The sequence below is a fragment of the Cornus florida genome, unplaced genomic scaffold, assembly GCF_030987335.1.
Source record: "Cornus florida cultivar Cherokee Brave unplaced genomic scaffold, ASM3098733v1 CherokeeBrave_3.0.0_Hap2_Chr06, whole genome shotgun sequence".
NCBI lineage: Eukaryota > Viridiplantae > Streptophyta > Magnoliopsida > Cornales > Cornaceae > Cornus > Cornus florida.
This window is the reverse complement of record NW_026775576.1, coordinates 95,775,249-95,790,241: the sequence shown is the minus strand read 5'-3', so window position 1 is coordinate 95,790,241 and position 14,993 is coordinate 95,775,249. Positions and strand designations below refer to the sequence as shown.

Sequence of the window (14,993 nt, the reverse complement as noted above, 5' to 3'; positions counted from 1 at the left end):
TATATATATATATTATGTATATAAAAATTAGTCCATTTTTTTTTTCCTTTTAGTAAGTATGACAAACACCGGTGTCTCCACCAGGAGTTGAACCCTGGACCTCCCATTTTGAAAATGGCAGGAGTAAGTCCATTGTGTCTAGTAGTGTTAAAATGAGTCCATTTGTTCCATACTCCTTCGAAATGAGGCATTCATAGGTCCACTGTTTCTAATGGCTTATTGTCTATGGTAATTAATTCCTTCAAGTGAGATTGAATTGGAATAGAAGTATTTGTTTCTCATAAATTATGAAAGCACACTTCTAGCCATTTTTCTCTCCATGTCCTGTTTCCACAAAAAGAACAAGCTTGTGTAAAAACAATGAGAACCTAGGGTTAATTATGTAGTGTAATTTCTAATCAATTTGGATGTGTGCTTTTGCCAGCATTGAGTAATTTAGTGCTTTTGCCAGCATTGAGTAATTTAGTGGTGACTTAAAAAGGGTGCATTCCGATGACTGCAGTATGGGATCTTCTCTGATTTATCTTTGATTTATTTTCCTTGTTTTCTGTATCATATTGCAAGTTTATTTTTCTTTTTTCTCATGATATGCAGGTACTATATCTCCCAGCAGTTAACCGAGAAGAGTGACATTTATAGTTTTGGTGTTATTCTTCTTGAGCTTATATCTGGCCACGAAGCAATATCCAATGAAAGTTTTGGTGTCAACTGCCGCAACATAGTCCAATGGGTAAGCCTGCTTCCTACCATGGAAGAACTTTTCAAATTTGAGGGCCAAGTATATATCTTAAATTTTGAACAAGTCATTTCCCACCAATTTCTTTACTGTGGTCCATCCTTCAGCTAATTAAAACATGATTTTTGATGTTTATATATATATGTATATATATCATTTTATGGAATTCATTCTCGGTTCAAAATATTACTTTTCCGGTGTTTATGTTGTTGAGGTTCAGATTATCACTGTCATACGTCATGTTTTATATTTTTGGGTCTCTGTTTAGGAAAGAGGATTCTACGCTGTCCGTTATAGTTTTTATTTTTTTAAAATTCTCATGCTCCCTCCTCCCTCTTCCCCGGGGTGGTACTTTCCATTTCTCATGAAATTTTGATTAATTGTCATCAACTTTTAAATAATGGTTGTATCGCAGGCAAAATTACACATTCAGAGTGGGGACATTCAAGGAATTGTTGATCCATCTCTACGTGGTGTATACGACAATCAAACAATGTGGAAGATAGCTGAGAAAGCTTTGATGTGTGTCCAACCACATGGTCATATGAGGCCATCAATGTCGGAAGTTATGAAAGAGATCCAAGATGCAATCTTAATTGAAAGAGGAGCAGAGGCGGTGAGAGAAGGTAGCTCAGATGAGATATCAAGGCATTCTATGCATTCTTCACAGAACATTGCAAGTCCTATGGATGTAGGTGCAAGTGAGCATTGCTTGTCAATTGATGCGGCAATGGCACAGCCAACGGCTCGGTAGTTCTTGTTCATGTAGGAGCTTGTGGTGGTTGTTTTTCATATTCTTTTAGTCTAGGGTTACATGGTTGTGATTCTGAATCATGATGTCAAAAAGAAAAGCAAAATCTTATTTATGATGAGGTTGTAAGTTTTGAGCCTGGTGGATTTCACTAATATTTCCCTAAATTCTGCTATTGAAAGTCATGTTGTTCAGCATTGTGTATTCTTTGATCCATTTAGCTTATGGTCTTTGGGTTCAAGTCTCTAGCAATGTCTCATTACCCTGTTAATCAATTTTGGCTCTTCCATGTACTTGTAGGCTTTTATTTAAGGGCAAATTTCGTAAAACCCCCAAAACTATTAAAAATTGATCATAAAACTTCAACCAGTTTTTAAAACCCCCAACAATATAGAAACGTTATCATTTTACCCCAACTCTGGCAATTGGCTGTTAAGGGTATGTAAAATGACTAAATTACTCTTATTATATTCCCTTTTATTTAAAAAACCAAAAAATCATATTTTTGAAATTACACTATTATCCTTTAGCACAAAACGACCGCGTTTAGTGGCAATATAGATGGACAACAAAACCCCGTCGTTTTATTCAAGGCAGCAGTTGTATTTTACGTAAAACGCTGTCCTTTGATTCATTGCAGCAGTCGTATATATATATTGTTACGCTTGTATATTGTTGCTTACAACCTTAATACACTCATACGGCTAAGGTCTCTTGGGTGCGTTGAAGAAGAATCTTTTTACTTGGAACCCTAGAACACTGAATACACTCCGACGGCTAGGATCTCTGTTGAGGCATTTCTTTATTCAAACTCTTGGGTGCGTTGCAGTAGAATCTGTGTTGTGCTTTTCATCTGTGGGTCTCATCTGTGGGTCAGTGAAGAAGGTAAAGAGTGGTCTATTCAGGGCTGTTGTCTTCAACTTTGGTGGACAATATGTCGACAGGTATGTCTTTATTTGATAGTTTATGACTTTTAGTTGGAAAACTTTTTTCATGTGAGTCTTTGTCGTGTTCGGAATGATTCCAACAGGTTGGGACCATTGATCAAATTAGGGTTATTGTTTATTAGGGTTATTGTATTGTAAGGTTAATGTTAATGTATTGTAATTTTATATTAGGGTTAATGTAATTTCATATTAGGGTTGTGGTTCCCATTGATTAAATTAGTGTTTTGAATTTTATATGTTCTATTCTGTATTAGGTTTAGTTGTATGTACGGTTTTGTGTTTGGTTTTTAGCATTATAATTTGTGTTTATTACCATTTGTGTTTTGATAGGTTATACACCTATTTTTAACAAATTATACCGTCTTCGAGTCCATCATGGTGGTGAATTTGTTAAGACGGAGCAAATGGAATATATTGGTGGATCTGTTACTGAGATTGATGGAATAGATATTGACCGTATGTCAATGATTGATTTCAAAGCAATTTCACAATTGATGGAGTAGATAATGACTGTATAGTTGATTGTCCTACAAATAGTGTTTTGTACTACAGAGATCTGATTGATGGGAGTTTATCAAAATTGGTTACTGAAAATGATTATGTTGAGATGGTTGGTAAACATAAAAAGTTCTCATTCATAAGAATTTTTGTGGTGCCACCAACTGGAGATGATAGGAATGAAAATGATGATGGGATAGTTGATGTATCTCCAGTACATGGGACTATAGTTGAGGGGAGTATAAACACTAGTGAAAAGAATGGTAATAGAGTAGAACCTAATGCTGGAGATGATAGGAATGTTAATGGAGGACAACCTAATGCTGCAGTTGAAGTTTTCGTGGAGTTGAGTGATGACAGTATTCAAATTGAGGATGAACCAAATGATGATGATGATGCAACATATGCAGCTGATAATGATGAAGACTTCAATTTTGATGATGCAAATGTAGATGTTGATGTTGAAGATGCAGGTCTTGAATATGAAAATAATAAAGTTCATAGTGATACTGAGTATGAGCCAAGTGAGGAGTTGAATGTAGATGCATGTGATGATAAGACTGACTATGCAGTTGAATTGATTGGAGATTGTAATGTTGAGAATGAACATCCATGTGCTGATGATGCACCTGAATATGTAAGTCTTGAAGATGAAAATGATGAAGTTGACAAACAAACTAAGTATGATCCAAGTGAGGAATTGATAAGTTTAGCCAATGAAAGTGATGATGATGATGATAGGCATTGTGCAACTTCTACAAACTTGAACTTTAATGTGAGGAGGGACTTGGGAATCAAGAAATTACAAGTTGGACAGAAGTTTGGTTCAGCAGCTGAATTTAGAGAAGCGGTGAGGGATACAGCAATCAAAGGGAAGTTTGACCTCACTTTTGTAAAGAATGATGGAGATAGAGTGACTATCATATGCAAACAAGAATGTGGATGGAAGATTCGTGGATCTTCCAACACTAATGATGACTCATTTCAAGTAAGAGAATTCAATGATAAACATAATTGTACAGGTGTAAGGGTGAATGGACAGGTAACATATAGCTATATTGCTAAGCATTATATTGGGACAGTTAGGGCTGATCCTGGTTGCACAGTGGCTGGAATAGCAGATACAGTTGAGAAAGATCTTCATGTTGTTGTGACTAAGCAGAAGGTTAGAAGGGCAAAGAGTTTGGTTGTACAACTTATCAAGGGTAATCATGAATGTGATACCCCGCGGATCCGAGACACGGGTTGATCAGGCCCAGGCCCAAACCCGAGGGAAATATCAAACAATCAATATGTAACCGAACACAGAATACAAGATGAAATAAGAAACAAAAATAATAAACTGAAGGAATGCTAATTGAAAATCCTTAAAATAGAATTATTAAAATCCGATAATCCAAACTCCATAAGTTTAACAACTCGGGAATCCATCCAGTGGACCCCTTATTAAAATCTCAACTGAAATTAATCTAATACTAAACATAGAATTGTGTAATTTTAACACCAAGAAACAATGTTAAAGTTTGATAAAGTTCTAAAATTTCAATAGTTTTTTAGTTTCAATTTTCAGCTATTTTGACTTTTTGAAATTTAAAGCACATACAAGAACTCACCACTTGACCAAAAAATAAATTCAAAAGCTTGTGATATAATTTCAACTTTTACTAGGGCTTTAATTGACAATTTAACTAAAAATTTAAATATCTTTCCATTAGTCAGAATCTTGATAGAGGATAGTATCGTAATTTAAAACTTGTATAATTTAGGATAGTATTATAATATTTCCTAAATCAACCACAGACCTCTTAAAAAATAATAAGAAAAAAATAAATAATAACTCCAGTTAATTGAGATCTGAACAACAGAATGACACAACACACAATTAAGACAGGGAAAGTAAGGTGAGAGAGAATTAATGCACACAGTTAGCAAGCAACGGCAATTTGCTAATCTGTTACACATACTGCATTATACATGATTTCAAAATCATTTTACAAATTTCTGAACAATTTCACAAATTTCTTAACGATTCAAAGATTCTAAATGATTCAGACAGAGGTAATATGTTGCGCATGTGAAAAAACTGAAATAATAGATTCAATTGAAGATGAAATTGTTGAAGCTAAAACTGAAATGAGAAGTCTGCTTCAAATTTTGAACTCACAAGAACATGCATTTCCTGATTTACTTCTCACTTTGCACAGCACATGTTCACACACTAGCATTGGGTTCTCTACTTCTCTTATATATATGCTTCCCTTCTTTTGTTGACGTATTAGCATAAAATTGTCGAACTTATTTTTCCTATTCAGAGTTATGTCATTTAACATCACTTGAATTATTTCTTCCGGATGCCTATGGCAGATCATAAAGAATGAAGACCTTGAAGAACTAAAGGAACTTGGTTCTGGAACATTTGGGACTGTCTATCATGGAAAATGGAGAGGAACAGACATTGCCAATAAAAAAGAGCTGCTTCACTGGTCGGTCATCCGAGCAAGAGAGATTGTATGTGTTCCTTGCCTCCTCAAATCTATTATTTCTTTGAAAAATAAAATTATATGTATGATATTCAGCTTTGCTGCCATCCAAATTCCAGAAGTTTCCACTTGTATGACTCGTGTCTATTTTCCTTAAAAAAAAATTGGGCCTCAACCATGTTATGAACCCTACTAAAGTGCACAACGGTCAATAATTCAGCTTGTTTCAAACATTTGACCGAGTTACCCCTCTTCCAGAACACTTTTCTAAGTACTCCTCTCCGACTATATAAATAATATTTTTCCTGCAAAATAAGATGGTTGTACAAAAGTAATAATATATTTGAACTAGTAATAATATATTTGAACTAGTTTTTAGGAAGTTTTTGTCGAATGGGCCCCGTTAAATTGTGGCCCAAAACTACCAAAAAAGTATTGTGCTAAGACTGCTAATAGTACATGACCATGTGGATCATGACTGCAGCATGCCGTTGCCATATATGTGAATGTGTAGTCATTAATTGCAAAACAGCCAGCCCATCGGAAGCAAATTTAAAGAATTTTATGATGTCACTTACCCTTTGATGCTCCACCTACAAGCTGATAAATGTAGCTATTTAATTTTTAAGAAATTCTTGCCACATTAGATGTTAATATTTCCGTCATTTTTAGACCATAGAGTTCTGGGTTGATGGCTGCTGCCTCCTAACAACACCCGGTGTAGTATTTCGTGGAGGTCATGAAGACATAATGACATTTTGGTGATCCAAACCAGGGTCAAGAATGCTTGGAAGCCTTAAAACTGCTAGTAAAGATATTCCTGAAGAATAGTAGATAAAAGAAAAATTAGAAAGCCAAAAGCCTCTCTGGTAATTCTGTTCCTCTGGAGTCTTTTTCTGTTTCAGGAGTAGTTTAATAGCTAAATCTGTCAGTGTACTGCTTAATGCACTTGCTTTGTTTATAAATACTTTGGAACAAAAAATATATTATACGGACAATATCTCATTAGAAAGAACAATAAACTAGCTATAATTTTATAGAAATGTAACCTGTATGTAAGTTGATGGAAACCCCTGATGAAGGACTTGATGCAGCAAATTCAGTGTGATTTGGCAAATGGGAAGATGAACTGCTCAGGCATTGAAGGAATCAATTACACTGGACTCAAGATTCGTGAGGTGGACGTGCGAAAAATATCCTAGTCATGAAAGAGCCTCAATGCTTCCTTCTCCTTTAGCAAATGACATAGTTATGGATGTCTATGTTAGAGCTTCAGAGGACCCTGGGCTGCTCATGAACATGATTTTGCAGTCATGACTCTTGGGTAACAGGATCCACCAAACCAATTACTCTGGTATTTATTACTATCATGCTCCTGGATTTTTTTGCACTATTTATGTACAAAAATTCACAGGCCTGGTGCGTCTGAATATCCAATCATCAATGTAAATTATTGAGGTCCTGTATGCGTATTATTACGTAGATTAAAACCCCAAGACTATTCATTATTTGCAATAATTTCATTAGTCAATGATCTGATGCTCAATTACAAACACTTTCCTCTTTAAATATATCCACCAAAAGATAACCCTCTTCTCTCATCAACTCCAGCAATCTGTCTAACATCCCATAAATTTCTTCAGTTCTTTCATTTGAAACATCTTTGGCTATAAAACTCTGTAACCCTCCACCAGTTTGAATCCAGCTACTACCAGGGATCTTCTTCAACCCAATATTCTTCATTTTTTCCCTCACACGTTCAGCTTCTTCCCATCTCCCAGCTTGTGAAAATCAGTTTGCCATGATGATATAATTTCCTGTATTTTCAGGCTCAATCTCGAACAAACGATCACAAGCAAACTTCCCCAGTTCAACATCCCTAGAAACTGAAGCCCCATTAAGCAATGCTCCCCAAACCTTGGCACTTGGTTCAATTGGCATTTTAGAAATGAATTCCACTGCTTCAGATAGCTTTCCGGCTCGGGTTAGAACCCCTACCATGCAAGCATAATGCTCAACCAAGGGATGAATATCATATTTCGGAAGCATGGCATTAAAGATCTTCCAAGCATCATCTACCACTCCAGAATGAGCACAAGCCGACAATACTGCCGTGAATGTCACAGGGTCTGGCTGAGTCCCATTACTCAGCATGTTATCAAATAGATTAAGTGCCGCATTAGCATCTCCATGGGCTGTATATGCTGATATTATTGCCGTCCAAAGAATCACACTCCTATCTCTTTGATTGATCAAAAACCCTTTGTGCACCAAGAAGAAAGCCCAATTTGGCATAAGCATCAATAATGGCAATTGCCACATAGATATTCTTATCGAAACTGTTTCTGACTGCATATGCATATACTTCTTTCCCTCCTTTTAGATTTGAAAAATATGAAACTGTAGGAAGAAAGCTTGAAAGTGTCACGGTGTTTGCCCTAAATACAGTCACCTGCATTTCTCTAACCAAGTCTAGAATTCCCTCATGCCAGTTGTTCTGCGCCAGTCCTGAAATGACAGCATTCCACGTACTCAATCCTGGTTTTTTCATTTCTCCAAAAAGACGCATAGCTTTCTCAACAAATCCATGAATCATGTACCCAGAAATAATCGCACCATAGGTAATTTCATCCTCTTCACACATCCCTTCAAAAAGTTCTCTAGCATAATCAAGCATACAACGAAATAAATGAGTTGCAAAACGAAAGATCCATTTCAATTTCATTCTCGAATCTCAATTACACACCGATGAACATCCATCCCAAAAATAAGATCATTCGACTGAGCGCAGGCCTGTAAAACACTAAGTACTGTAACCTCATTAGGTCTTACATTTTCAACACCCAACATTTCCTTGTACAATCTCTTGCAATCTTCATAAAACCCTCCTTGAGAATACCCTGCAACCATCGAATTCCAGGACACAAGATCTCTTTCAGTCATCGTATCAAACAAAGTTCTCGCCGCAGCAATATCATCACTTCTCGAATAGTATGTAATCATAGCATTCAAAACAAAGATATCCGAAACAAACCCTTCGAATAACAAAACCATGAACCATTTTAGCCAAATTTGAGTTCGGAAACAAAGACGACAATGCCTTTAACACACGAGTAATTGTAAAATTATCTAGTTTTGCAGGCGATGATGAAGACAGGAAAGGCGAGAAGAGCTCAAGTGTTTCCATGTGTATGTTGTGACTTGTGAGTTGTGATGCGAGTACCCAAAGAGCATAGCGTTCCAAGAGAATGTGGTCTTCTGAGGAATTTCATCGAACACTTTGTGGGCTTCTCGGAGTCGATGACTTGGAGTAGAAATTAATGAGCTTTGAAGCGAGGAAGTTGTCGAGGACGACGGAGGAGAGTACGAGGCGGGCGTGAAGCTGCTTGGCTTGGCGGAAGAAGAGGTGGTCGGTGCAATATTGGATGAGGCGGTCATACATGGCATAGTCAACTAAATCAAGTCCATTGGCTTGGTGGATGTAGCTATTGGCGGCATTTGATATTTGAATCAATTCAGACTTCGTGAACCTCATTCATTTGAGTTATTGGTATTCATTCATTATTAGCTTCTTTTCATATGAAGTCAATACGAAGTGAACAATATGGATTCAACTCGGCCGGCCGAGTTGGTTGAAGTGTGAATCTTAACCCAAACGTGAACAATATTATTCAAGCCCGTTTGAAGTTTTGGTTAGAAAGGGCTAATCTAATTCCTATTTTGGTTGGGTTGGTACATAAAGGATCTTTTTTTCGAAAGTTTGGTACATAAAGGATCTTGTTCCCACCATAATTAGAGAAATGCGCGTTCAGAGTTTTACCTTTTCAGTAGAGCTCAAGTTAAAGAAATCACATTAAAAAAAATAAGTTAATCTAGAGTTAGCTTTATATTAGATTTTATGAAATGACAGTAAAAATTGATTTAATCTTGAATTAGTTTTATATTAAAAATTTCAAAAAATTTTAAAATACTAGAAACATACTTTTAGAGAATTAATTTTTAAAATTACTACTATGCTAATACACAGTTGGGGTAACTTTTAATCATGAGAGTTGGACATTTATTTTAGGATGGATGAAATATATATATATGTAGTGGTGTTCAACTGCTCTCCCAAATGTGCAAGGATCAGTATAATCACTTTTAATTGTAATATTATAATCTAATCCTACTATTAATTGAAAGATTAAGTGTTTTAAGAAATTTAAATTTCTTTAATTAGATATTATTTGTGAAATGACTATAAGACTAGCATCTTAAAGGAAAAAAAGAAAAAAATCAATTTTTTTAATCTCATTAACTTTGGATTGCCACAATGCCTTCCACCATGGTTAGTATAGGTTCCGACGTGGAATAAATATTCTTTTGTAATGGTTGGACACTAAGTCGATTAAAATTAAAAAAAATTTGAAATCAGAGCCTCTTGAGAGTGTCCTCTCGTTGCTTTTAGTTTTGTATGACGTGGTTACTTATGGAAAAACTTTGTTTAGGGGTTCGCAAGCTCCGTCACTCAAAAGATGTCTTTCCTTTGGTTTGTATTCCTTGTAACCCCCGACCATTATATTGAGTTTAAATAAAATTATGTTAAGTCATGAAATATATATTTTATTTAAATTTATATACAAATATATTTATTATTATTTATTTAATTGATGAAATATGCAATAAATAAGTTAATTTTTTTCACTCATTCATATATGCGTAATTTATTTATAATATTTTTTAATAAAAAAAATTTTTAGTGATATATTTCTAAATATATATAATTAATATATATATATATATATATGATAATATAATAATATCATAATTAATATATATATTTAGTAATAGTATAAGTAATAAATGCATAAATGACAATACACCATTAGCCTCTCAATACTTATCATCGATTAAATTAACCCTTTGAATTTTTGGTTGTTATCCCTTAATAATAATTATTTCGATTACTTAATTTGAATAAATTATATATTAATTTTAGGATTAGGATTGGGAAAGAAAAGACTGGAACCTCCGACATTCATTAGCACCACCGCTCCACCAGCACCAGTCACCGCCAGTGATTACCAAATCTCAGATCCCATTATATAAATCATTCTCTTCATTCTTATCCCCTCCAAATCCCACCCTCTCACATTATCAATTTGGGCAAAATCGAGAGAGATACAACTGTCCATACCCAATTTCTCACCGATTGCCTTCTCGTCCGCGTATTCAAATTCCTAGAAACCGTATGACTCGCGAGCTTTACGTGAATCGGTTTTTTTGTTCTGGGTTTGAGTTCTTATGTGGGTTTGTGGCTGGTTTGCTTCCAACGAGAGAGAAGTGCATCAAGACGAGATTTTTTTTATTTATTTTTTGTTCTGGGTTTGTGGTTTGTTGATTGTATGGTTGATTACACACACACATATATATCGATTCATTTTCAGTTCAAGTGTATATATGTTTTACTAAATCACATTCTCTAATCTGATAAATTATGTTTGTTGGTGGTGGTAGGAGATTGTGGTTGGTGGCGACGGGGGTGGTGGTAGGAGACAGAGATTGCGGCCGGGGGCGGTGGCGGTAGGATTTGGAGAGGAGAGAGAATCGAGAGAGGAAGGGGAATAATCTATTTTAAGTAAAGAAATACTGTATGTGATATGGTAAAATTACCTAGGGAAAGTATTAATTACATAATATTTTTAAAATTTGAATTTGAATCAGAAAAGACGGAACCAAAGCAATCGGTAATATATAGGTCACAAGGCAAGCGGTAGCAGAAAGCTGAGATCGAAAGGGCAAGCGGTAGCAGAAAGGTGAGAAGGGTGCGTCCGATTGAGATATCAGAGAAGAATAATGGCTTCTCGCTTTAAAAGGTGCCACCGTAATAATGCGCAGAGACCATCGTCGGCCCAAATCTCTGTCACCGTCGCTGCTGCTGTTGAAATCGTCAGCAACGCGGACCTTGTGGCGGAGATCCTTAGGCGTCTGCCTGTGAAATCCCTCCTTCGATTCAGGTCAGTCTCTAAACCATGGCTCTTTCTCATCTCCAGTCGCCGCTTCTCTCTCCTCCACTTGCTACAGCAGCAGCATCCACATTTCCATGATCCGAAAATCTCCGGCCTTTTCTTATCCAATAGATACTTACCTGAAGTCATCAGATACATTCCTCTCATTCACACTGACTTGAAGAAGAATCGATGTAATAGTTCTACTACTATTAATAATGATGGAGATGTAAACAAGTCACTCGCTCTCCTCTTTCCTGATACAAATACTACTACTAATACTACAATCATAGAAGACTCTTGTTATGGTCTTCTACTCATCTGCTGCGAAACTAAGCAGTCTAATTACACCGGAAGGTCTTACCATGTTTTCAATCCTGCTACCAAGCAATTCTCTACTCTTCCCTGGCCTTTTACCCACAATGACGCTTATCCTTCTGACTATTTATATTTGGTTTTTGATCCTTTGAAATCACTTCACTACAAAGTTGTTTTGCTTCAAAATTCACTAAAGTGTAATGGCTACTCGTGTCAAGTACAAATTTATTCCTCAGAAACCCATGCCTGGCGGGGGCCACATCTCAATATTGGTGATGTATCATTTACTGTGAAATTAGATTGTGGAGTCTATTGGAATGGTTCCATCCATTGGATTTCCTTCTGCCCACTACCACAAGACACCTCCTTATACTTTGATGTTGATCAAGAAAGATTCTGCCCGATGCCATCACCACCATATCAGCTTGATGCTTTTAAATTCTTCCATTTTGGGGAGTCCAGAGGTCATTTGCATCTTATTGATTATAATAATGGTACCGGATTTAATTTCAACATTTATGAGATGGAAAGTGATTACTCCAAGTGGTCATTGAAGTATCGGGTTAGCCTTAACTTGGTTGATATTGCATCAAAAGAGTTGATGGTTGTCCGCCCTGATACAGTCAGGGTGCTTCGTTTAAATTATGGTGAAGATGATGGGGATGTGTTTTTGGTGCTATTCGTAGACGCAACTATGATCATCTCCTACAACATTAGGGATAACACCTTTAAGAAGCTTGATGATGTAGCATGCCATCCTGTTTCTTCTTTTTGCGATCCTAATTATTCTTTTTGTGATCGTTCGTGGCGTGTCCATGGGCACATTGAAAACGTCTTTCCTGTTTGAGTATCACTTGGGTTGGGTGGTCACTATTTCAGTGTTTTATGTCCATTCTATGGTTGTTTGTCACCAGTTAATTTAGCAGCATCTTGTTTTATGGTACTCATTGACCACTTGGGTTGTGACTATTTCAAATTATTGTAATTGAAGTTTCATTTTCTATCTTAATATTTATGAAATTGTTTGATTTATGAGTTTGCAGTTCTACTGACGTGCTTATAAAAATCTTGTTGCTTTTATACTATGCTCATGGTATCATACTGAAATTAAGTCGGCTTTTCAGTGTGCTGCTTCCTCCTAACAACACCAAGTGTGTTATATTCTTATTATTAGAAGACATGATATGTCCCAAATACTACACTGCATTGTATTGTAAATTTATAAGATATATAAATCGTATTTGAAAGATGAATTCAAATGTATAAGATATATAAAAATGTGATTAACAACATTTTCCGCCAAGTAAGCTCTTCCAATTTTATGCCTAAGTTGCACTAGCTGTCATTGTTTATTTGTGTAATCAGTATCCTCTTCAAATGATAATTTTGTTATATATTTTACTTCTGTCTATCCTTGTACACTACAAGAATTTTATGCTACACCGGCAGTTTTTCACCAGCAATTCTAGAAGTGCCAGAATATATGTTATTTTATAGTTTTGTCAGGCAGTTTAGAGCGCCTGACTAAAAAAGCTGCATGTTTGGACAATCAAATTTTACGTATTGTTTGCGTCAAGGTCTTCAGAGTTCTTACACAGAACTCTACAGAACCCTCTATACTCTCTTGGCAGGAGAAGATCTAGGGTGCTCTCAGCAGAAGTTTACCCTCTTTCTCATGTCGGTGCTCTTGCCTCTTCGATCGCGGTATGTTTGGACAATCAAATAATTTCTTTGCTCATTAACAACTGATCAGATCAGGTTCTTTGCTCATGCATAACTGATTGAATCAGTTCTTGGATCAACTACAACTTCGATATTCAATTGCATGCATCAAGTATTGTCTGCCTCAATCAGGTTTTTCTACTCATTCTCTCCCTATATATATGTACACACCTACATATTATCTCCATGAGTTCTGTGGATTTACTAAACTCATTTCAGTTTTAGCTTCAACAAGTTCATCTTCAATTGAATCTATCATTTCAGTTTTTTCACACATTTGCAACATAGTACTTCTAAATCATTTAGAAATTTGTGAATCGTTAAGAAATTTGTGAAATTGTTCAGAAATTTGTAAAATGATTCAGAAATCATTATAATACAGTATGTGTAAACAGATTACCATTTTGCCCTTGCTTGCTAATTGTGTCCATTAATTCTCTCTCCACCTTATTTTCCCTGTCTTAATTGTGTGTTGTTTCATTCTATTGTTCAGATCTCAATTAACTGAAGTTATTTTTTATTATTATTTCTTAAGAAGTCTGTGGTTGATTTAGGTATGAGCTTTGTAGAGTTTCTATCTATTTCTCTTTCAACCAATTTTATATTTGATATGCACTTCCTGACTATATCTTGTGACTTTTGATCTTCCATCCTATGCTAGCACGTTTTTTCTTTGTTTTTATCTTGATTGAAGTCATTAATGACTGAAACAGTGAGTGACCTATTATTTATTTTTTTTCCTTCCTGATCCTGCATTTATTAAGGAGCCACAAAGGCAAACGGAGGAGAGGAAGACATCCCCGTTACAAAATAGTTAAAGAATTCCCGCTTCCATAAATTGGCAAGCAGGGAGGTTACCAAGAATTGATCATTCAAAGGGGAAAACGTAGCAACACAGAAAGAAGCAAAACTGCCTCCTTAACCACTTTACGTTAACAGATTAACAACTGAAAATTCTCACCAGCTCTTGCAGGTTAATATCCAAAGTGTCTGCCACATTTCAAATAATTTGATAAGCAGTTTGCTGAGGATTAACAAATACATTGTCATGAGGTTTCAGGTTCCTATACCACCACATATTCCAGCTTGTAAAAGTGAAAGTTAACTTCCATAGCTTGCCGCAGTTAGTTCTGATCCTGGACTGAGAAACGAACCATTCCACCAACTGATCAAAGTTATTCACCCTGCTCCAATCCTAATTGAACAGATCTACCAACCACCTCTGTATAACTTGAGCAAAGCTACAATTGAAAAACATATGATCTCTTGAATCAGTATTCAACATGCAGTTATTTCATATTGGAATAACACATATGATACATCTTTGCTGCAAATTGGCCAAAGTAGGCAGCTTGTCTTGTATGGCCAAACTAGAGGTCACACTTGCCGCCGGTCTCCTACCATTCCAAACAGCTTGGACCAGTACTTCTTAGGGGTTTCATTTCTATAGTATTTTCAGAAAGACTGAAAAGTAGCTTGACCATTTTTTCTTCTAATGGAATCAGAGCCTTGATTGATAGGAACATGAGTAATCTGATTCCAAATATCAGT

At 35.9% G+C, this 14,993-nt stretch overlaps 2 protein-coding genes and 1 pseudogene across 2 annotated transcripts; 2 read left to right on the top strand and 1 right to left on the bottom strand.

Moving 5' to 3' along the window:
• On the top strand, positions 1 to 1,684 carry LOC132313083 (probable LRR receptor-like serine/threonine-protein kinase At1g67720). The gene is made up of 2 exons (XM_059811728.1): positions 1 to 730; positions 1,152 to 1,684. Exons 1-2 carry the CDS (start codon positions 584 to 586, stop codon positions 1,488 to 1,490), a joined length of 486 nt encoding a protein of 161 aa, XP_059667711.1. The 5' UTR covers positions 1 to 583; the 3' UTR covers positions 1,491 to 1,684.
• Positions 1,685 to 5,908: 4,224 nt separating this feature from the next.
• LOC132313081 (pentatricopeptide repeat-containing protein At2g37310-like) lies at positions 5,909 to 9,363 on the bottom strand (annotated as a pseudogene).
• A 1,887-nt stretch (positions 9,364 to 11,250) lies between these two features.
• On the top strand, positions 11,251 to 12,567 carry LOC132314643 (F-box protein At5g07610-like). Its single transcript, XM_059813478.1, has one exon. It carries the CDS (start codon positions 11,251 to 11,253, stop codon positions 12,565 to 12,567), a length of 1,317 nt encoding a protein of 438 aa, XP_059669461.1.
• Positions 12,568 to 14,993: the final 2,426 nt, after the last annotated feature.

Bases quoted from the DNA above. Each gene is read 5' to 3' on its own strand.
- LOC132313083 (XM_059811728.1), top strand. From the start codon at position 584: ATGATATGCAGGTACTATATCTCCCAGCAGTTAACCGAGAAGAGTGAC. The intron at 731-1,151 runs GTAAGCCTGCTT...GTTGTATCGCAG, and splicing joins GCCGCAACATAGTCCAATGG to GCAAAATTACACATTCAGAG.
- LOC132314643 (XM_059813478.1), top strand. From the start codon at position 11,251: ATGGCTTCTCGCTTTAAAAGGTGCCACCGTAATAATGCGCAGAGACCA.